The sequence below is a fragment of the Pelecanus crispus genome, chromosome 1, assembly GCF_030463565.1.
Source record: "Pelecanus crispus isolate bPelCri1 chromosome 1, bPelCri1.pri, whole genome shotgun sequence".
Classification (NCBI taxonomy): Eukaryota; Metazoa; Chordata; class Aves; order Pelecaniformes; family Pelecanidae; genus Pelecanus; species Pelecanus crispus.
Window position 1 is genome coordinate 95209584 of NC_134643.1, and position 23726 is coordinate 95233309.

The 23726-nt window shown below is 47.6% G+C and overlaps 1 protein-coding gene across 1 annotated transcript; it reads right to left on the minus strand.

Moving 5' to 3' along the window:
* Positions 1-759: 759 nt before the first annotated feature.
* TMEM39A (transmembrane protein 39A) lies at positions 760-9266 on the minus strand. Its single transcript, XM_009480395.2, has 8 exons — positions 9079-9266; positions 7272-7494; positions 5769-5852; positions 4213-4355; positions 3378-3726; positions 2370-2557; positions 1726-1846; positions 760-1164 (listed from the first exon to the last, which is right to left on the minus strand). Exons 1-8 carry the CDS (start codon positions 9189-9191, stop codon positions 931-933), a joined length of 1455 nt encoding a protein of 484 aa, XP_009478670.2. The 5' UTR covers positions 9192-9266; the 3' UTR covers positions 760-930.
* Between the last annotated feature and the right edge of the window lie 14460 nt (positions 9267-23726).

Consider the following 23726-nt stretch of genomic DNA (forward strand, 5'->3'; position numbering starts at 1 on the left):
GCTTGAAGGAAATGGCTGAATATTCCCTAATTTAATGTTATTACTCAAGGGATTAGAGATGGATGTTTAAAATAATCAATTACCATCCTGCTAGATGAAGCTATTTATTTCAAATACCTTCCTAAATGATACATTACCCTGAAATGATAACTTCAATATTTAGTTCATTCTCTGGGTAGAGTGAGGGAGCTCACGTTACTAGGAAGACAGATAGAAGCTAAAGTGAATCATAGAATCATCTATGTTGGAAAAGACCTTTAAGATCGTCGAGTCAAACCACAAAAAGTTTGCTATTTTTTAAAAATAATAATACTTGCATCTTGCTAGCAGTGGGAATAAGAAAGAAGTGAGAGCTTTTACTGACTGACAGTAACTAAGTCTGTCTTTCCACACACTGCTTCCTCCCTTTCCCTAAACTGGTATCACATCAGTGCACATTTCCAGTGTAAGACTTCCCTAGTACTGAGGTTACTAAGCTAAACTTTACTCATCCTGGTGAAAGGCCCCCATGTTTCCTTTCTTCCCCTGGCTGTTAGCTTAAAGTTCTACAGCAGACCAGTTCCTAATTAACAGCAGTTCTGTCCCCACAGTATGCAGTAGCAAGGCAGTTGTGTGAGCAAAGCAGACACAGTGACCACACACACAATCCTGTTGCTTCACATAGATATATGTATGGGTATGGATATACGGTATATACACATTGATCTTATTTTATATATATAAAATAACACCTTGTTTATGAAGCGACATTTAATTGCCACTGGTTCCCTTCCCGCCCCACAAAAACAATAGTATACAAAATATAAAATATTTTAAATATTTATAAACGCCACAAGAAAAAAATAGAACTGTACGAAAATATTTTTTTTTTCTGAGGTTCCCTCCCTGCCCTGTGGGAAGGGAAAGAGAAGGGGTACACGTTTGGCCAGCCTAGTGTGCCTTGAGTCCATAGTTGTTAAGCGGGTAGGAGTATGCTCTGCCTAATACTATCCGGTCCCGGAGGAGCTTAAATAAGACGTAATAATTGCAGAAAAGGATGAGGGCCATGGAGAGGGTATGGTTCCACTTCTCTGAGCGCAGCAGTGAGTAGAGCTGGTAGCAGACCACACTGCCTTCGATGAGAATCAGCAGGTTGAGCAGCCGTAATGGACGGTGAAAAAGGAACTGCAGGGAAACAGTTAAAAAGGACAGATTTCTATAATTTGTTGCACATACCCCTCCCAACTTTAACACTGCATAATGCTATTGGGCATCACTGAGCTAGCAACCACTGTGCTGGGCAGAAAAAATGTTTGTACTCCAACCACCGCTAGCTGCTACTTAGGGAAAGCAGCATAAAAAAAAGGCATGTAAAAGTGTCATTTTACTTGAGAAGGGGAGGATGGGTTAAATAACCTGTTGGGCAGCTGACATACTTTGCCATTTCCCTGGAAGATGTTAACTAGAACCCTCTTAAGAATATGCCACTGCCTGATGGGAGAGCTGTGTCACCGTAATGAGAAAGCACTGACAAGGCAGCTGTGGTGGCTTCCATCTTGCCGAGACATCACTGTAATACTGCAATGGGAAGGCCCCCCTGCTGAGAACAGGTATTTTGCTTAGCAGCAACAGGCTGTTGCACAGCACTGAACTCTGTTCTGCACGATCTGCTCTGCTGCAGCTAGGTTTGAGCCTCTCCTCCCTCCCACAGTCATTAACATGTCAAGCACGAGAAAAGATACTTGCATAAAAGCGGGCATGGGACACATCTGAAGGCACTGCTACGTTGTAAGGCCCAACTGCTTTATACAGGCATCGGCTACGTCGCACCAGAACTCCTTGTGGCCATATTGTGTTTTCTGACCAGCTGCAGGGAAAGAATGCCAGAGCGTTAGCATCTGTGCTCCCAACGCCCTGAACATGGGTTCAAAGGAACTGACTGCATCTTGAAAAATACCAAAGTCTCTGCCACAAGGACATGTCCCAGCTCCCACTAGAAAAGCACAGAGAGGTGATCACAAGCCCACCAGATGGACTTTGACTGAGTAATGTCAACAAATGGCTCCCAGTGCAAGAATCTAGCCCACTGCATCGGAGGGGGCCACCTCCTGCCCCTGCAGAAGCTACTTCTCCAGTGGCCAAGAAGATCTCAGCGTTTGTTTCTGGGAAGGAACCAGTGGTGACCGCAGGAGCTCAGGCAGCTCTCTAGAGCTGATGTTTCTATTTCTAGGGAACAGAAAAACCTGCAGAGTTGCACCTGTGACCCCTGGCACTGTGGTGAATGGGGAAGCTTCCTCAGTAGATAAGCATGGCCAATACCTGCTTAGCTACTAGAATGTCTTCTCAGCCCTTTGCTGGGCATGCTAACCCTTCCCCATCCCCACACTCACATATGCTGTGGAGCATTGCTGTAGGAACCATGTTCTAATTTCTGCCACTTGCCGAGGTGGGCAGCTGATCTGTGGAGCAGGTCACAGTACTTGGGAGGCAGGAGCTGAGTGGTGAGCATGACAAAGGCATTGATCCACACCATGATGAGGTGCTCACAGGACCAGCGCATGTCATAGTACTGGGTGCTCTGCAAAGAGACCAGACAAGAACTTGGCACCGCTGTCACAAAACAGAGGAGGGAATGACAAGGGACGTACTGCATGTGCATCCAGCAGACCCACACCACACATTACAGGCATGCGCTTTTGGACTAGTGATTTCAGAGGGTTACGGCTTAGGAAACACTCAAGACTCCCTTCTCCTTGACCTGAAGGAGAAAGGGCAGGGGGATGATGCTGCAGCTGGTGCATCTCCTCTTCCAGCAGCAGATAACAAGGGGGTGTGCTTGCCACAGAACTGCCCCAGAAGCACCAATTGCACCAAGACTGCTACATGTATTGTGGAGCCCTGCCCATTTTGCTACACCAACTGGAGCTCGTTCAAGTTAGAAAAGAGACAAATTAAAAAATACAACCCCCACACTGACAAGAGTTTCTTGGATTTAGCTTGCCAAGCATCCTAGTTGGCTCTGTTTTCTAACAGGTTGAACACCAAAGCCTCTGATCCAAGCACTCAAAAGCCAGGATGTTGGATCTGAGACAGGTAACGACAGGTTCCCTTTTCTAGGAAGGACACAGCTATCCATCTGTCTCGGACAGGGGGTGGGAGAAGGGGAGTTAGTAGGTGGGGTGATGGGACTAGAGGTGCATCACATTTATGGCAATACCTATCCGCCAACCAGGAGCAGTACTAGTGCACTCCGGATGCAGCCATGCTCCGCTATCCGGGCTGCCAAAGGGGAGACAGAGAAAAGGGGAATTAACCAGGAATCTGGCCTGGCAGCAATTCACACAACATTCAGAAGGAGACGGCGGGCAGGGGCACAGAGAGCACCAGACAAGAGCTACCTTCACAAAACACAGTGGCAGGAATGCCACATAGTAGGCACTGAAGAGAGAGTTGAAGAGAACTTCCTTGATCCTGCGGTTGAAATCTGCTTTTAGGCACTCCACCTCATTGCGGATGAGATCTGGGGAGAGGGGGCAGCTGTGGGTGGGGATAGACGTAGGATTATTGAACTGTTCTCTTAGGGATTCCCACAGAAGCGAGAGGAAATCTTTGGGTTTGACCAGGCTGCTGACAGCTGAAGCCCCATCATCCACCATCTGGTCCTGTACCAAGTAACCACAGTCTGCAGGTAGGGGCTGTGCTCTGCTGTCCTGGTGGAAGCAGCAGAGAGGAACGTAAACACCAAACCTGCAGGGAAGGAAAGAAAAACAAGGGGCTGAAATGCCAGCCATCCCAACATGAAGCAGGGGGCACCTTCTCAACAGATGTTGGCCCTTATGAGAGGGACACCATGTAGGAACCCTCACTCCAGAAGCTAGTGGCCAACTCTTCTCCCCACTAAGAGGTTAGGGGAGAAGAGAAAAGCCCTGTGAGACAGCTATGCAGAGAAGCTTCTTTAAATCCTATTTGTGGAACTAGTCATCCCAGTGTCTCAGTCTTCAGTCACAGTAAAGGCCCCTCACACAAACAGCATACTGCAATTTGTTTTGTAAGCTCCTTGCATGATCCCCAGCCATTCCTACTCCCCCTTTAATCCTAAAATGAAGAGACTTTTGTCTGCATGTCTTTTGGGGGCAGATTACAGCCAACAGCTCTGCTTCCCATGGTGTCTCATGCCATCCCCAAGCAGCTATGCTCCCCTCCACCCTGAAGGTACAAGGTGGTCTCACTCACGGGTAGCCCAGGAAGAGAAGGTTGAGAACAGAATGGCTGCGGAAGAGGTTGACCAAAGTCCAGCAGAGCACCCATCCACAGAGGGTGAGCAGCACCAGGCGCACCATATAGTGAATCACTGATGTCGCACCCACCTGAGAGGCCTGCAAACGGAGAAGAAACATTCAGCAGCCCTGTTAACGCTAGTGCTAGAACATGAGCACAGAGGATGCCTGTGGAGGAGGAGCCAGGAGAGGGTGTCAGGAGGCACTGTAACAGGGATGGCTACCCTCTGCCTCCCAGGAGCAGGAGACTAACTCTCTTAGCAAGACAAACGCCTTTGACTTTATTCATGACCGGTAGAATCCAAAAATTTCAAATAAGCACAAATTGTTGGGCGTGACTAAAATAGGGCCTTTTAAAAATCAGAGCTGCAAAGTCCCATGTTGTTCTGATGATAGTCCAGGAGAGCCTGAAACACATTTCCTCTTGTTCTTTCCTTTAGAAGGATCAGGTCTCACCATTCATTTTCCTAAAGAACTGGAATGTCACAGTTCTCAGCTGAGGGAAGAGAAGATGGTGCACCTTGGCAATTCCAAAACTAGATTTCCATCACTCATCTCTACTGCATTGTACAGCCTGCAGTCTCGTGAGGAGGCACCACCTTCAAAAGGACAGCAAGAAAGCTTGCTCCAGTCTCCAGAGGGGAGAAGGCAACTGAACTATGAAAAGATTCTTAGGGGTTAGAGCCAATAGATGGTACGTGCAAGAACTTGCATGGAAGGTTTCAATGCAGAAATTTCAGTCTGTGAGAGGTTTTACAGAGGATGTGAACATAAATGAAAATGGCAGGAATCGGAGATGAAAAGAGAACTTCAGAGATCCCATCTTGTCCATTCACCTATTCAACAGGACATAACTTTTCCTTTGTTTTATTTGTTTATTTTTAAACTTACTGATCAGTTGCTTAGCCTGGAGTCGTATTAACCATTTCAGTGGACAGAACTTCCATTTTCCTCAAAACAACCTTTCTCAAACATGTATTTGGCCTGGTTCTGCTCTCACAAACACGAAATGGCTCTCAAAATCTGAGGTGACATGACCAGAGCTTCAGAGTTATTGAGTAACCAGGACTGGAAAAGCAGTTCTACCAGCTATTCCTATTTCACTTTAGTGTAATCACACATCCTGACCTTTCCCCTCTAATCTGTTCATTCTTGGCTAACCTGCCTATTTGCCTTTCTGCTACCTGACTTGTAATTCTCTCAGCCACTTCTCTGGCACAAGACAGTGAGGTACAGTATTGCACCTGCAAGGACACAGAAGCAAGTGGGACAATTTCATCTCCTCCTAGCTGCAGAGGCAACAGAGCTACCCAATACTGCAGGGCATGAATGGCCTCAAGGAGAGAACTCCAGGGCAGAAAGGCATCCCCAAAATCTTAGTCCTTCGCAGCCAGACTTATTCTGGGGGAAGAAACCCTCCAGCTATCCAACTTGCAGAACCTTCTCAGGCCATGGATGGTCATGCTCCGCAATCAGTACTACAGGCAGGAGAGGGAACAGTGGGAATGTTACCTCAGAGATGAGGGCCCACACCAGCCTCCGCGCCAGCATCACTGTGATGAACGCCGCCAGGTGGTAGTCAATGAGGTGAAAATTCTGAAGGAGGAAAGAGAAAAGGTCTTCACCAGGGGAAGGGACTCTGAAACCACCCAGCTGGGGTGGGACTGGAAAGCTGGCTGCTCTGAGCACATTAGGACCTTGTGTAAGTGTTCCCCAAATCTCTCTATTAGGGATGAGGGAGAAATTATAAACTTCAGTAACAAAGGAATATCTCCAGAAGCAAGATCTTCCCCATATGGAGGTTCCTTCCCATGGGGAGATTTCCACTGAAAACAAAAAAACCCATCCTTCAGGCAGGTATTTTTGGGGTCAAAGGGACATCTAGGACCAGGATTCTACTATGGAGAACAGCTTGCAAGTTCTCCTGGGAAAAGCCACTGAGCAACCAGAGCAAGGGCAGCCAAAATGGAGTCCAGAGCACACCAGCTCACTTTAGCTCTTTAGACCTCACTTTAGGTCTCAGAAAAGGTCTGTAGTGACCGGTTCTCCCTGATAAGTTGATCTGAGAAATGTCATCTTCGTGGGCCATAGATCTGCATTAGAAGTTAATGTTGACTCCAGCTGCATCAAGTTAGATACAGCTCTTGGACCATTTATGATTTTTCAATAAAGCCATCAAATATGTTCTGGCTAGAACAGTGAGCAGACTGAATACTGCTGTCTGGGACTTCAAGGACATTTTGGGTGAAAAAGAATGCTTGACTTCTGATGGGAACAAACAAATGACCATTAAATCCTTTCGGGTAGGGAGCCTAAAACAGAATGCTTTTTCTTCAAAGAAAGCTGTGTCCAGCATCGCACAGCTGAACTTGAAACTAACAGCTGGATAACTGGAACAGCAGCACCACCTGTTGGTATGGTTAACTAAGGAACCACCTCATGCTTCCAAGCAGCAAGGACACAATATAAATTGAAGGACCACTTCAGAGGCTAGCTCCACTCGGATGAGGTTTGCTGACTCAGGTACAAGTCACTGCCACGTTGTGCAGCTTATTGGGCCAGGAAGAAGACTGAAACCGAGGAGACTGGAAAGTTTACAATAGCTGAGGATCTGACCCCCTCCTCAACTCCTCTGCTGCTGACCTGGTGTGAGATCCTAATGAAAGGTTCCGTCATCTCCCTTCTCTCAGGCTCCGTTGTTTCTACTGGGAAGGAGCACCCACAGCCAGCTCCTGGAGTCTCAACTCCATTTCAAATCCTTGGGGCTAGCTAGGCCGTGCAAGTATCTGCAAGAAATTTCTACTGAATGGGCCCTCTCTCTCTTTCTCTCTCTCACCTTCCATGTATTTTCTCCCCTGTAAAATGGCAATGTCATGGCCTTGTCTGATGGGGGTGCATGTGAACTCCCCTTCACGCCATTAATGTCAAATGCGTGGTGATTCCTGGACTGAAGAAGCATGGAAAGAAGCTGTGTAATGACAAAGCACGAGTGATGGCATTTGCTGGGGAACTCACCAGTGAGGTGCAGGAAGCAGGGTGATTGTATGGGTACCACCAGACAGTCTTATAGATGTTGATGTACTGAATGAAGAGGGCTACCAGTAGGTAGATGAAGAATAGGAATTCAAAGAGAAGGCTCCCATCCAATGGCAATTCAGGGATCCGGCAGTGACGTACAGGCTCTGGAGTAATCAGCGCTGTGATTGGAGGCGCGGAGAGGCTGATGGCGCTACCATTCCTGAAGCAGACAGATACCACTCACTTGGTAAACGTTCTATATCATCTCTACCATTTTCCAGGACATAGAGTACTGGGTGTTGTGAATTTGGGGCTGGGCATTGCTAGAGGAGAGATGGCAGCAGTCTTGCATTCATATTTCTGTCTCAAGACTGGTGGTGAGCTTCATCTTCTCAGCTCAGACAAAACTCTTATCCAGCATTTTCTCTAGACAACAGGTTGGTCTGCCAGAGGTGCTGTGACATGCCCAGCAACACTTCAGTAAACTTGCAGATGGAGGAACAGAGGTACAGAGTGAGGAAGCAACTCCAAGCAAAAGTCATTGAGGACTCTGTGCCAGACTAAGCGCTTAATGTTGGGTCCTTCCACCCATTACTAGGACGTTACGGGACCACCCAGCCTCCTTCTCCAATACTGCAAAGTACCCATCATCTTTCTGCTCACAGTTCCTCTCTTAAAAAGAGAGGTAACTAAAAATGGAATGGAGGAGTTCAGCCACTTCCTAGAGACTGACCTCTCAAGTGTTCTCACACTTCCTTCTTTCCTAGCCTTCAGAGGAGGCTAGGACAACTAAAAGCTCCAGCAGACTAAACTGATGGAGGAAGTTCAGACATAAGTTGTGCTGTGTCTGACTAAAAACAGGATAAGCGATGCTCCCCTGGGACCTTGGGGGCACTGACTCCATGGCCTCAACACAGTCACTTGTTCCTCAAGAATCTAAGACCGTGCCATCCATCCATCTGTCCCAGCCAGAGAAGTCTTTAAAGGCCAAAGCTAAATGGCTTGGATCTCTCTACTCTGTAAGGATGAACCTATACCAAGTAGATCAGGGCCTCAACATGCAGCAAATAGCTTCTCTAGTCTGCCAACTTCTGTATGGAAGGCAGTAACACTGGGCATTTTTAGTCTTTACGCCAAATGCGGAGACCTAAATGTCACCATGTGTTCCTTTTTCAGCCCCCAACTTCCCCAGAAAATGGAGGTGAGCTTTGCCAGCTGTGCAAGTTAGTTTCATCTGCAGCCAGCAGGGCAAGAACAGAATATAGGCATCCTCCTGCCCCACCTTTTTATCATGTAGGAGGGGGACTCACAGCTGAGCTCTGACATGTCACACTAACTCCCTGTGGCATTGCAGGCAAGCAAGCAAGCGAGACAAGGACTCATCATCTGCTAGGACTCACTGCTCTGGGAACTGCTGCACGGAAAGACAAACTGACCACTGGGCAATTTCCACCCCTGGCCATTGTGACCATGGTGAGCGGTGAAGGGTAGCTGAGACCACTTCCACAATCCTCCCCATGGGGCTGATTTTAACGCATGAAGTCAAGAGAGGGGCACAGAGGGAAGCATGCGCCACAGCAGAGCTGAGAAAAGAAGCTGGAAGAGGTTTGTCACAGAGGGTATGTTCCCTCTTGGATGGGCCATCTCCTAATGCCACAGCAGAGGGCTCGAGGTTCCTATCTCCCAGTTCTTTGCTTTAACCAGGAAGCCGCGCTTCCGCGCAGAGGTCAGAGTGGAGCAAGGCTCCTAGCTTTTAGCGCTATCCTAGCTGCAGGTGTCTCAACAACCCTACCTTTGTCCTCACCTGTTTCTCAAACCGGTACCGTTTCCGCAGCTCCCGCCAACCAGCGTTTGGAGAGAAGGCAAAGCTGAACGGCTTAGCTGCTGCCGGCTGGGTCCCCTCCTTCCACCGGGCATGACCAGGAACCAATCCACTTCCAGTGCCTCCAGCAGGCTGTGCCCTGAGACCCAGACAACAATCCCGAAGCCTTCCCAGGTCTGCAAAGGAGGCAGAAACATCACTTAAGCTGCAAACTGCTGGTCACCTGGTTCACACTCCAGCCAAGTGAGTTCATGCAAAAGGAAGCCACTCTCATATACTCAGAGCCCTGTGGGGCACCCATCACCACCCTAATACACTGTGCCATTTCAACAGCACCAGATCCACGTCTGCTTGCATACACAGAATGGATGCCACTGACACTGTGTCTTTAAAAAGCGGCTGCTTAAATTAGCCACCAGCGACTGCTAGCACTTCCTGTTGGCTGGAAAGCACCACCGAGCATCTCCAGTGCTGGAGACCGCACAACTGCATGCCTCGTTTCAAAAGCAAGCCTGGGAAGAGCCCTCTCCCTGCTCCGCACAGACAGACTGGTCTCCATGAAGTTAATTGCATGGTTCAGCTCCCTTCTATACTAAGAAAAGCCGACTGACATGATGGTAGGAGGTCCATCTAAAAGTAGTTCTAGTTAGCAGAGTAGTGCAGCAAAACACACACATATGCACGTACTTGAAATGCACATATAGGCAATCACATATCCCAGCCCTCAAACAAAAATATTTAAAAAGTAAGCCTGTAAATATTTATTCATTTTAAATGACACATTTAAATCAATCAGTTCCTTAAAATGAACTAGTATGAGAGAGGCTGGGCAATTCAGAATATCAGTAGCAAAGGTGGATTCTCTGGCGCAGACTTTATCACTTCCTATACGATTTTGCTTTTATTTCACTGGTCTCCCACATGACACTAAGGATTTCAGCAGTCAGGTAAATATCTGATGGCTTGCAGACATAAGAGAGTGAGGGGTTGAACTGGAGTGTGAATCTGGAAGTCATTCCAAGCACGCGTGCTGTACAGAATCAAGACACTGAGCGAGCATCTCGCTACAAGGACTCTGGTGTGTCTGCATGTCTGGAGACTAATCAGCTGCTCTTTTGGCAAAATATCATAGTCAGAATCAACCCAGGGTCCAAAAAAGCACCCCCACCCTCTGGGAAACTCTGGATCTAGCTTTGAAATTTACAGATGGAACCTATCATCTATTTATAATTCAGTTATCACCTCCTTTAAACTCCTGAGAAATCGCAGCTGGCAGAAATGCCAGGAAGTTTTCTCAATGAGTCACACCACTGTCACCATGAACACAGTGGGCCGGAGAACTATTCTAAAAAGCTCCCTCAAAGAATCATCCTTGGTATTAAAATTTCCCATCCTTCATCTCTACTCCAATAACCAATTCTCAAAATTTCAACAAAAATCAAGATGTTTCAAAAGGCTTTCCACATACCCACATGAAGGTCACTTGCACAAAAAAAAAAAAAAAGGTAAACCAGAGATCCTGGGGGAAAGGGAAAAAAAAAAGGGAGTTGTAAAATTGCATGAAAGGAGAGAGCAAATATTGGACAATTTCTGGACAATTTGGGTTTGGAGGAGACTAATGTGTTTTGGCAGACTTCGAAACTCTCATTATAATTCTGATGACAACACGACAGATAATTGAAGCCTTCCTTACCTTTCTAGTCAAGGCTCTAAAGCTTTCAGAGAACTTTCTCTAGGATGTTCTAGAGTTTTATTTGAGAATATTTACATTTCAGGAACTAAATATGAACAGAAGAAAATTCTCCATGCGAAAGATGAGCAGGGGCAGCAACAGAAAATGCAGAATTCCCCTAGGGCATCCAGAATCTTTAGATAAGCAGCTATGGTAAAGAAAAAAAATGAGAAAAATCTCTAAAAGGAGCAACTTTGAAAGCCATTTTAAGCCAAATTAAACTATTACAGGGACTGTGGAAGCTAAAACAATTGGTCTGATTCAACCTACAGGATATTTACGATAACGGATGCAATGCGTTGGTGGTCTAATTAGTGGTATTAACAGTGGAAGGTATTTTATGCCTCATTCAATAATTCATGTAAATTATTTAACAGCCTCATTAGTATTATCCCATTAGTATGCTTCACATGCTCACCAATATAGACACTTGGGCACTGAGTAATTGCACTTCCACCCTCTGGTTTTGCAAACCAGTAAAATGCAGGTTTCTACCAGTAAAAAAGAATGCCTGTGGAAAGGAGCCCTCCTTAACGTCAGTGCCCCATATTTTAAATGCACTTGAATAAGCTCTTTCACAGTGATCCATGAACATATAGACAGGGCAGTTCCTCAAGCCAAGCTTTAAATAACTTCACTGGAGTCTGATCAAATTAGGTAGGTGTCTGTTAGAGCAAAATCTGTCTAAGAACCGTTCCTTTTTTGTTTGCTTTTCTTTTGTAAAACTAGCCACACAAAACTGAAGCTCCCCAGATAAAGTTAAACAAAGCAGTGAGATTACAGATCAGTTTGACTCTAAGTCTGCTTTTTTTGGCCTTGAACCAATTAACAGCTGTCCTGTTTTGAGGAGAGAGACATGGAGAAAAGCCTTTTTATAGTTTTCAATTAATAAACAAAGACATGATTCTACTGTGAAAAATATGCTAACAAGAAAAAAAAGCATCCATGACCCTTTACTCCCAACAGATAAGATTCCTGTGTGCATCCAAGTCATATGAAGTATTAATGAAGAGCCTGCAGAGCGAGCTGGGAGTCTATCAGGCTCCCTAATCTGTTTGCAGAATCCCCACCCCATCAGCGATCTTATTTTATATAGAGTCACAGGCACAAAAAGTGAGTAATGGAAGATAAAAGCTTTGCCTGACAAGACTCTTTCATCCATTAATGCGATCCCACATTGTTCTTCCCAGTTCACCTATAATTTCCCTCAAAAATAAGTCACATACTTGTAGTCCCTTCATCCTCAACATCCCCAGCACAGAAACTGCATAGCTTCCAAGATCTCCTCTCTCATAAAAACACACAAGAAGGATCTGGGGACAAGCTATGGAACAGTGGTGCCATCCACACCCAGGGAACAGATATGGGTACAGACAGCTCTTGGGTCCTAGAGAGGGACTGTGCTCTTTCTTCGGGACAGAGACAAAGCCTTCAGCTGTGACACAGTTATAAGGAGATCCAGAAATGTAAGGCATCAGACCCTCTGATTTCCAGTTCATGCTTTTAGGACTACAGAAATCACTTGGGCATTTTGTTTCCCTGTACCAACACTCCTGCTCCCCCATCAGCTCCCCAGCTATCCTGATGAGGCAGGATCAAGGCAGGCAAGAACCACAGCTGTGAGCAAGGCTTTGCTGATGAAGAGCTAGGCAGATGAAGGATCCACCAGTTCAGAGGTGAAGCAGCATGCAGCCCTGTCCGGCTCCCCAGGGACCATCACTCAGAATTATGCTCCTGCATCAGCAGCTGCCCAAACAGCTCTTAGAAGAGGCAAATCAGCAGAGAGTCAGTGACTCATCAGAATGAAAAGTCTGCCTGGTTCCCCATCTCTTTGCTGGAAACGCTATGACGGTCAGCCAGTTATTTTAATGGCATTAACGTTTTTTAATTGGAGAAAACTCCAAGCCTCCAATCCTCTTGGGAAGCTTGCTGCACCAAGGCGTGAGAACTCTTAGAGCTTGGAAAACATTCAAGAGGCTCTCCTTAGCTCCACAAGTCCTACACCCAGATACTCTCAAGAGCAGAGAGGGAAATGTGGCCATCCTCGCCGCAGCGACGTGGCCTGAGCAGACCACAGGTCTCTCGCTGCAACTCCCCATCTTGATCAAAGCAGCCTTCTTCCTGCCGAGTAAGCATGTGACATCTTGGGGTAAAGAGACACGTTGCCTCTGTGGCCCTTAGCGAGGGAGGCCTGCTTGCCGCCGCCGCCTCCTCAGTGACACAGAAGCTCCCAGCGTTGTCTGGGTTGCTAGCAAGACTTTCCATTTGGGGCACCCATGTTTTATGGTTATGCAGGCATGAAAACACACCTGCCACCTGTGCAGTGCTCCCTCGCAGGGAAGTGCAGCAGGCCACCCCCACAACACGGCTGCAGATGACTGACAAGAAGCATGCGGAACTACCAGCGCTGACAAAACACCATTGACATTTCCAGCCCCTCCGGGTGCTAGTGGTAATACCCTGAACCACAGCTAGCATCAAGTGCGAGACAAAAGGATAAGGGAACTGGGAACCATGCAGGGAAAGTGCAGGCCAAGGAGCGTGGAAGCAGCAGTGCAAGAAGCAGCCATTCAGAGCCACGGCAAGCAGCACCGCCCATCTCCAGAGCACTCCTGCATCCAAGTATCTGGCAATTCCTCCCCCCGCTGCAGCAGCCACCTATACCCCTGCTGTCAGGAGCACTGGCTTCTAGGTCGTTTTCCTTCAAAAAGGAACGCATATCCTGGCACTGGACTGTCTGGATAAGCTCTGAGGTGCAAGCTCCCAGACCACAAAGGCAAGGGACCATTTAAGACCTTGCCGGTTCACCCTGGCCTGAGTGAAAGGCTCTGTCCTCAGGGCTGCCACTGAAGAGCACAGCCAGCACCTGTACAGCTCCTGAGGATGCTAATGGGCAATGCCCATAAGCAACGCCACAGGTGACAACAACTCACTGTGTCCCTGACAGTGGCTTATTTATAAAACCTTGTTTGCAAGGCTGCAAAAGACAGCTACTAGCCCCTGGTGAAACCATTTCTGGAAGGATGGGAGGAGGAAAATAAGGTAGGATTCTCCAGCCTTTGGGATTAAATATATACCGTAACAGTCGTGACTTTCAGCTGGGAGACAAGCAGCTCTTTCTCTCCTCTTCCTCCCTCCCTCCCACCCCCATCAGTCTCCGAAACTGAAACAAGCAATGTGAAAAGGTCTCTTGGGTTACTAATGTCCTCACTTCAAGGCGCTGTAGCTGGTCACCCTAATCCCAAACTTGCATTTGTCCAACAAGCCTAATGTCTTTGGAAATTATCAGCGAATCCACCTTACAATCAAGTTTTCTTTTGAACTGCTGTGAGTCCTGGTTATTACGGCTCATTTTTACTTCCTTTAAATAAATAAATAAAAGGCTCACACTTAAATAAAAACATTCTGACAGCTGGAGAAACCGAGACACAAAGCTGGTAACCGATTTGCCCAACACAGTGCTAAAAAAATTGAGAAGAGAGCCTAGAACAGCGATGGCTGCATCCCTGCCTCGGTCACGAGGCCACCTTGTCAGCCCCCTCACATCTGCCACGCTGAAAGCCAAGAAGCTGCAAAACTGCTGTGGAAGCCCTAACCTGGTGTGGGACTAAAAACCATTTGGTTGTTGCGAGGGAGGAAACAACCTGGAAAGCTAAATATTTGGCTTGTGCAGAGCTCCCCCGGCGCTAAGTCAACACAACCTTTCAACTCGGGCTGGCTCCAAAGGCACACACCCGCCACCTGGCCCAGAGCTCGGCCCTGGCCCCGGGCTGGGAGGCAAAACCGGTTAGGAGGGAGGTCTCCCAAGTCAGCACATTTTCCAAGTCCTCACACCGTACGGAGTGACGGATTAAGGAGGAGATTCGGTGCAGAGAGAGGCAGAAACCCCCCCTGAAGCCGCAGCCCAGGGTCGGGCGAGGAGGATGAGAGCCGGGCGGTGAATCACCGCCGTCAGGTGATGCACCAGCGAGACTCATTTTTGCTCAGTGACTAAGAACCAAGAACCTCCTCTGTAATAACAAAACCAACCCAGCAAGGCCAAGTCAGCGTAGGCCGATACAGGACAACTCTGGCTGAAGAGGCTCCATCTAGCAGTCCTCTACACACGTGCCAAAACCAAAGGGTGAAAGTAGCAGTAAGAAGGCAAGATTTCACAAATGGCGTATATACTGTATGACTCATTTCAGGCATCTTCAGCGAGGAAGGCTAGAGCTGACCAGACAGATAAGTGGGGAAAATAAAAGTTCTAGCTAAAGACAAAGGGAAGGCAGCGCTTGCCCTTTGTGGCTGCCACAGTACTTCAAATACCCACCCACAAAAACAGGAGCAGGAAAGAGAAGTTTTCCAGGAAAAGCCTTTCCAGGTTAAAGTGCAGGAAACTCAGTTCAGCTCATTTTGCAGACGTGCTCTTTAAGGATGGGACATAGATTTAAATTCTTAATACTCCAGACCAAGAAAATTATCCAAGAGATTGAAAAAGCAATTTTTAAAAATAGAGAGGGAGTTCCAACCCAAATCCTACACATACCTTAAAAATCCTCTCAAAGACCTTACTTCAGGGGGTGCAAGGAAGAGATTTCCAGAGGCATGCAGGAGATACCGTCCTCTTCAGAACACAGATGAATTCAAGTCTTTGTGAATTGGAGGAAAGAAGATACAGACACTAAGCGCTCTTAATGAACCTCTGGCAAGTAGAAGAACAAAGCCGCGATTCCTGGAGTAATAAAATAATACCTCGTAACCATATAATTACCTTGTGCAACTTACTGCTGCAGGAGGTCAAAGCAAACAGCTTAGTAAGACTTTAATGAATGACTATAATAATTTTATGAATGAAGACAAGTGAAATCATGTTCCAAAAAAAGCAAAAAAAAAACCCCACAACACAAGGTCCTCAGGGCTCATCAGCTACAAAAAGCCAATAACACACTTCTCACCAAGACAACAGTATTGCACAGTTAGCAAGACATTAACATTTTCGTTGGCTTCTTCTGATGTATACAGCAACACTCGCAGCCAAATACTGGATCTGGGAATAAGAAAGCGTTGGCTTGTTCTTGTGTGAGAACAAGACAGAACTGCAAAGTTGAGCTTTTCCAGCAGCAAAGGGAAATGCGGGCCTGACCAGTTGGGTCATGGTCTATTTTGGTCCTACAGTTCCCATGCTTCTAAATCATGTGGAGAAAGGGACAGCAAGTCCAGCCTCATCCAGAGCAAGAGGCTCAAACTAAAGAGCTGGCAGGCATTACTGAGCTAGACGTACGGTTCTCAAAGACAACCTGCACTGTTGTCTGAAAGCTTGGGAGAGTTTCAACTTCAGATCCAAAACAGGATTTGGATATGTAACAACATAAAAGTTTTAAGCTCCAATTCCACATGCCTGTTACAGACAGAAACAAGAGCTCACTTTAGAAAGTTGGGAAGTAATGCTAAATCACAAGGATGATGTATTAGCAGACACAACACGGGCAAAGCTATCAAAGCTGGCCGCTAATACAATTTATCAACACGCACTCCTAAGTACATCTTGCACCAAAGCTCTTCAGTAAACACTGAACAGGCACAGCACTGCTAAAACACAGCCACCGATCACCCTCTGTTACACCATGCAACGCACAGCGACTGCCGAAAGGAGGGGAATTTTGGCTATGGCCACTGAGATTTTCTTTTCCAACTTGTCAGGGCAAATGCAAAGCAAAATAGATCACTATTGGGGGTGGGGAGGGGGGGGAGGAAAAGTTGCTCTTGCCTTAAGAGCCCATCTTATAATTTTCAGCCAAGCAAGCCACCAAAATACGCCTTCGCCTCCCAACCCTGAACACATACATATGGTCCGATGGCCCGAGTACAGGACTGCAAGCCAGGAACTCTTTTGCTTTTTAATCTCTGCTCTTCAAGTACTTCCAGGGAAGCTGTTTTACAGATTTAGACCTCAATTTCCTTATCGCAAACAGGATAAACTGTTCAGCAAGTACTTCTCCTCCCAGGGGTCTCTGTACGTAGTAGTGAGTATTTTTCACAGTATTATTTTAGTGCTTTAGACAGCTTTTTTAAAAACAAACAGAAGCAGCTTTCCTGCTGTTTTTGCTCCCCTGCCAATCCCTATGTTTAATTTAGAGGAGATCAGCCATGATAACAAATCATGGGGAGTCACTAGGATTTTTCTATTTTGTCCTCACACAGCTAAAAATAAGGCAGGCATCTGCCATCTGCAGCAACGAGTTTGAAGGCATGGAGTAAAACACAAGGAAGAAACACCTCCTCGAGCCTTACTCCAAGTCATTGCACTGGGATTCATATCAAAAAGTATCAATGCAACAATGCTTTGCATATCCCTGACACCATGGAAAAGCAAAATTATTGCATGGGAGTCTAAATAAATCATAACTTGCATAAATCATAAATTTGCATTAAAATATAAAACACATATGAAATACATCAACTCCCCTCTACTTGCCTCTTAAATAACAGGTTCAGGTAATACACAAGTTCCCCACAAAATGGTAAGGCTCTTCAACTTCCATTACTCTGGTAGGCGGCACTCAGAACCTCATACGATCATTTAGAGAGCAACTAATCTAGCAGTAGGGAAAATGCAATAGGATATGTTAATCCCTGGTATAATTAATTATACCAAGACTAATTTAGCTGTCTGAATCTGCATACATGCTCCCTTATTTCTGGGCCACAGATGTCTATTGACAATTTTGCTATAAACCAACCATTTCAACCCCCCCAGCATCCATGGATGCTGCTGCACCATGTTAGCCAGCACACCTTTTCTGACTAGCTTGCATAATACTCACTTCCCACCAAAAGTCTCATTTTCCACTTGCAACACGTTCAGCCCAAAAAGTCAAAAAAAGGTTGGAAATGACTCTCCAATGACTACACCCCACGAAGAATGGCAGGAAATCTGTCAGGCGAGTTTGAGATAGCTCATGAGTGATTTGCCCAAGTCACACAGCTACTAGAGATTTACCTCTGATTCTAAAAATCCACCTGCTAAAAGCTGTACCGCTTATCTAATTGTGGTACAGTTAGAAATAAATGGACTCAAATTCCCATCAGCACAAGAGATCTGCTGTGGTTAGGTGAACAAAGAGGAGGAGAGAGCTAACTTCATGGCACCATCCATTACCATGACAGGCCAAACTCTGCAGCCAGAGAGCGGATTAAAGAGATGGCAGAGGGAAGGGATCACTGAAAGAAGAGGAAGGTCAACTGTCATAATTTCATATCTTCCTTATGATTTCTTGTGCATAAGCTAGCACTGCAAGTACTGTCATCAAACTGTATCAGTTCTCCAACTGAATGGCAGTGCAAGGAGAACAAAAATTGGGCCTCAAAAGGAAAGTACATATAACAGAATATCATACTGCACAATTAAGTATGACAGCCAAGTTCACAGGTTCAATCCCTGCTTACTGCAGGGGGGTTGGGCTCGATGATCTCTCAAGGTCCCTTCCAACCCAAAGCATTCTATGATTCTATGTAGAAGAAGAAGATCAAGTAATACTAAAGTCTAAAGATCCCAAACATTTAAGTAGATTCTGTAAGTGAAATTCAGCCCTTCTCTGTATTTCCCAGTCCATAAACATGCCAAGACATAAAACTTCACAATGGACAAACAAAAAAATGGTCAGAAATCAGTAATATCTTTAAGACCAAATGTTCTAATAGTAAACAAATTCAGCCAAATCTCTGATTTTCACCAGTGCTAAAAAGCACATACATCTCTGCATTGACAAAATATCTCTTCTTTAAATCCAGAGTTCGAATTGAACCCTTCCAACTCAAGAATTTCACATCCATAAGCTAAAACTGAACCACATGCTTGTAACAGCCAGAAGAAAACTTTTTTCCAGGATTTCATGATACTGAGGCACAGGGAAAGCACTGAGACTGACAAGTAGGATGGTCTCAGAATCAGTACTCTCTTGTTGCTTTGCACGATACCCATCTTTAGGAGCTGTAACTCTACAGAGTTGTACTGAGTGATGCGACTGGCTTCTGAACTGAATGCTTGTGGAAATTGGAAGCCACTTTAACAAACACTTCTAGTATATGTGCTCTTGCTGTATTCTCAAACATCCAGATTTGATGCCTGCAGAAGAAAAAAAAGTTAGGTTTATGATATCCAGACCTGATTGCCCAAGTCAATTTGCAATACAGACACTTTCAGAGAAAGATCTGTGTTCAGCACTGCTCAATTCCAAAACCAGCAGAAAGGTGTGGGTTTTCCCCTCAAATGCAATTCTCTAAAATTTCAGACCAAAAAGTAGTGTCTGAAGAAAGCATAGACAAAAAAGTGATTAGGCCTGTCTGCTTTTGAGTAATTGTCCTGGTTTTGGCTGGGGTAGAGTTAATTTTCCTCCTAGTAGCTGGCATAGTGCTGTGGTTTGGATTTAGGATGAGAATAATGTTGATAACACACTGATGTTTTAGTTGTTGCTGAGCAGTGCTTACACTAGTCAAGGACTTTTGCAGTTTCCCATGCTCTGCCAGGTGCACAAGAAACTGGGAGGGGGCACAGCCAGGACAGCTGACCCAAACTGACCAAAGGGGCATTCCATACCATATGATGTCATGCTCAGTATAGAAACTGGGGGGGGGGGGGGTGGCCAGGGAGCAGCGATCACTGCTTGGGGAGTGGCTGGGCATCGGTCAGCGGGTGGTGAGCAATTACATTGTGCATCACTTGCTTTGTATATTCTTTTATCATTATTATTATTATTTTCACTTCCTCCACCGTCCTATTAAAATGCCTTTATCTCAACCCACAGGTTTTACTTTCTTTTTTTCCTCAATTCTCTCCCCTATTCCACGGCGGAGGGGGAGGGTGAGCAAGCGGCTGTGTGGTGCTTAGTTGCCAACTGGGGTTAAACCACAACAGTAATACATAACAGTATAACAGTATAACATCTTGGCGATGTTACATCAGCACAAATATTGCTAATATAGGCAGGCCTCTAAGATGAGAATAGCTTTATTTCCTTAGCTACCACAGGATGCCGTTAGTGTCTCTGTAAAAAGACTAATTCAGCAAGGTGCTAACCTGTACATTGCAAGAAGTTTTTAAAAGAATTTATCTTCTTACAAGCAGAATAGAAACATACTCTGCAAAAGTAGGAAGCAAAATGTTTTATCCCCATTTTACTGTCAGAAAGACTGTAAAAAATAAAAGTAAAGTAAAAAATAAAAAGGCCTGCCTTTTCTAAATTGTCAGTGATTTTGAATGCTCAGGTTGAGGCAATATAGACACCTCTATCAGTAGGAGCGTGGATACCCAGACCTTCTGAAAATCAGGTCTCAAATGCCTGCAAGTCACTAGGTCTGCAAAGAGGCAGCCAGGAATAAGCTGTACAGGAACCATGCAGACCTCTACGGTCTTGAGGTTAGGAGTACACATCACACCGGACACAGTTAACCGGGTAAGCGATATTACCCGAGCTCTTCTGTCCTTCCAAGTAAGTCAGACCTGGATAGCATTCCCACCCTACATGCTGGTTTGCACTGCAAAACCCCAGTCAAAGATGCTCAAGAACAGAAACGGGGAGTAGCTGCATCTACACCTGAAGAGCTTCCAGTCCAGTAAGGGACAACAAGGAGCGGGTGAAGTTTCAGCACAACTCCCAGAGGTCAACATCACCTCGCTACCACTTTGGCTCCAGCGGGCCCAGGTTTTACCAGCAGAGCATCATCCGACCGTGATACCAAGCACCTCAGCTGAAGGAGCTGGCACTCCAGAGGAGGGGCTGGAAGGAGAAAGGAGTGTTCAGAAACAAAACCATCCAACAACAGGAGTGCCAGGAGGTGAGAAAAGAAGCAGACTGCAGGTTAAAGGGCTGGGGTTCTGCTCTGCTCTTGACATCCTGGAGCTGAGCCATTCCAGCCCCATCCCTGTACTACCGTATCCCTCTCACAGAAAATCTCTTCTGATCACAGCGAGTGAACAGACCCGAGCTGGTTACAGAAGGGATGCCTAGCCTCCATAAACTTTGTGACCCATTGCTTTGGAATATAGGCGCCTCATTCCTTCACTTACAGACGTAACAGATGCCAGTGATATGATGGGCCTGCGATTCACGACGACAAGGCATGCATGAGAGTGATCGTAAATTGCAAACAAAGCTGCCTCTGTTTCAGCTACACGTTCACATGTTGAAACAACGCTGGAGTAGCAAAAGAGCTACCTCACGTAATAAGGAAAATCATTGGCCTAGCTGCTACCCTACATAATGGGAGGATGATTGATGCACTGTTTTCTTAGCGCTACAAAAAAGAACAGCCGTAGAGATGCGCACCCACATCCCTTCTGGAAACGGCACCTTATGGCGGGTTAGATTCGCCTCGACTTACGGAGGATTGGCGTAGCGCTCCATCCTCCACAGGACGGTGCTGTCTCCTGCCTCCTTTCTAGGGCTGATTAGGTAGGAGCAGCGTCTTAAAAGCCGAAAGCAAACCTACCCGTGGACCCCTCACCAACTGCCTCGCGTTTAATCCTCAACCCTGCCCGCACTCAGCAACGTGCTCGGAGCTCCTGCTCTAACCCAGCCCCATCAGGAAACCTCCAAAGCCAGCAGCCCGGGACCCAGCGCCCCAACTTACCAGCGGGGCCAAACAAAGCCAGCAGAAGCCTCCCCGCCACGCACACGCGCGAAGTTGCAGGGAGGCGGCGCGGCAGGCAGCGGGCAGCCTGCGGGGGGCTCCGGCGGGAGGCGGCTGGGCCGCCCGGCCCCGCACCGCCGCGCCAGGGTCCCGCCCGGCCCAGCGCAGCCCGCCGCCCGCTTCAATCGCTCGGGCTTGCCCGGAGCGGAGCCGCCCCGAGGGAGCGGCGCGGCGCGGCGCGGCCGGTACTCACACATCCAAGCGCGGGCGGCGGCGCGGCTCGGACATCAGCCGGCGGCGGGGTCCCCTTCCGGCGGCAGCGGCCCGGCGGCGAGCCCCGAGCCCCGCAGCCCCCCGCACCGCCGGCGGGGGACGAGGCTGCGGCGGCGGCTGCCCCTCCTCCCGCCGGGCAGACCCACCTCGCCGCTGCCCGCCGGCGGGGCAGGAGCAGAGGCGGGCAGCCGCGGCCGCCCTGCAGGGAAGGGAAAGGGAAAGGGAAGAGGAGAGGAGAGGAGAGGAGGCGGGCGGGCGGGCCCGGCCTCGGCGCCCCGGCACGGCCCTGCACACTGCCGGCTGCCCGCGCCGCCGCCGCTGCCGCCGCCGCTGCTGCTGCTGCTGCCGCCGCCGCCGCAGCTGCCCGGGAGACGTGGCAGTGAGGGCTGATGCTCTCATCACAGGGCGACAGGCGGCGGCGGCAGCAGCCACCGCGGCGGCCGCCGGCCGCGGCCGGCCCAGGGAGGGAAGGGCGCCGCGGGGGCGGGGCGGACGCGCCGCGCCGCCATCTTGGTGGTGGCGACGGCCGGGGCCGGGGCCGGGGCCGGGGCCGGGGCCGGCTGGTTGCGTTACCGGCGGCGGTGCTGCCGCTGGTTTGTCCCCTTTGCTGCGTTTTTAAACCCGCGCATCGCCGGCACGGCCCAGGCGGGGGTCTTCAGGGGGGATACTCCGTCTCCTCATTTGCTCTTCGCTGCGCCAAGAGCATTCTTGTTGCTCTCAGGTAATAATAAATCCAGAAAGCTCCACGTTTTGCAGCGTGAGATGCCAAAAAAAAAAAAAAATCCATGATTAACCGCTGCATTACAACGAGCAAAACCTATTTATCCCACGGCTGAACATCAACAGCTGAAAGGTCCTGCTGCCACTGCCACTTTCAGCTGAGGGGTGATGCAGATGCTGTAACTGGAGAAGACCTGGGCCACCTCAATTCAAAAAATGGGTAGACGTGGCACCTTGGGACATGGCCTAGTAGGCATGGTGGTGTTGGGTTGATGGTGGGACTGATGATCGTAGAGGTCCTTTCCAACCTTCATGATTCCTAGTTTTACTTTCATTAAAAAATAATCCAGCCACCAAGCCGGGAAACATGGAATTGCTACTATACCCTTAAATGGTTTAGTGGTGGACTTGGTAGTGTTAGGTTAATGGTTGGACTGGGTCATCTTAAAGGTCTTTTCCAACCTAAACGATTCTATGAATCTATGAATGTGTTAGGAGGTACGCGCAGGTACTCGGGACAGCCTCCGGCCCTGGAAGACCCAGTGAAGGGCGAGCAGTGGGGAGGGGACACCGGGTAGTGTCTGCAACAGCCACCAAGCGGCAGCAAATAATCAAAGGTTGGCGGTGGCTGACACGAAACCAAAACAAGGCTTGCTTGAGCAGTGTTCAGTAACTGACTTCTGGGCCAGCTGTTAGGTGCCAGCCCAAAGGTACGTCCTTGAATGATTAGCTTTCACAACCACAACAAGAAAACTCTCCCAGGGAGTGAGAGGAAATAGTGGAGAAGAGAAATAATCTTGCATGTGAGCAATAGACAATTCTGCGTGGGGATGCACCGCTTAAAAGTTTTACCCTGAGAACCTGGTAACTCAGGCTCGGCAAGTCTATGATAAATGGCATAGAGCTGGCCTGACCAACCCTCCCCTCTATTCTGTTTTACTTTTAAAATGATGACCTGGAAGGGGCTCCGATAAAGTCTCATTGGCTTATCAGTGTGGTTGGGCTTCTTTCTGAAATGGAATTCTCCCTCTTTATTCCCTGCCAGCAGATCAGGCTCTGTCCCTCATGCATTCACTTTCCTTCCTCCAGCCTAAGCAGCATCTTCAGATAATTTTCACGTGATAGGACAAGAGGAAACAGCCTCAGGTTGCGCCAGAGGAAGTTTAGATTGGATATTAGGAAAAACTTCTTCACCGAAAGGGTTGTCAAGCACTGGAACAGGCTGCCCATGGAAGTGGTGGAGTCCCCATCCCTATAGGTATTTAAAAGACATGTAGGTGTGGGGTTTAGTGGT

Excerpts from the sequence above, each read along its gene's own strand:
- TMEM39A (XM_009480395.2), bottom strand. The coding sequence starts at position 9,191 with ATGCCCGGTGGAAGGAGGGGACCCAGCCGGCAGCAGCTAAGCCGTTCA. Across the intron at positions 5,853-7,271 it reads CTGCTTCCTGCACCTCACTG|AATTTTCACCTCATTGACTA; the intron begins GTGAGTTCCCCA and ends TTCCTCCTTCAG. Across the intron at positions 2,558-3,377 it reads TGCCACTGTGTTTTGTGAAG|AGCACCCAGTACTATGACAT; the intron begins GTAGCTCTTGTC and ends GTCTCTTTGCAG.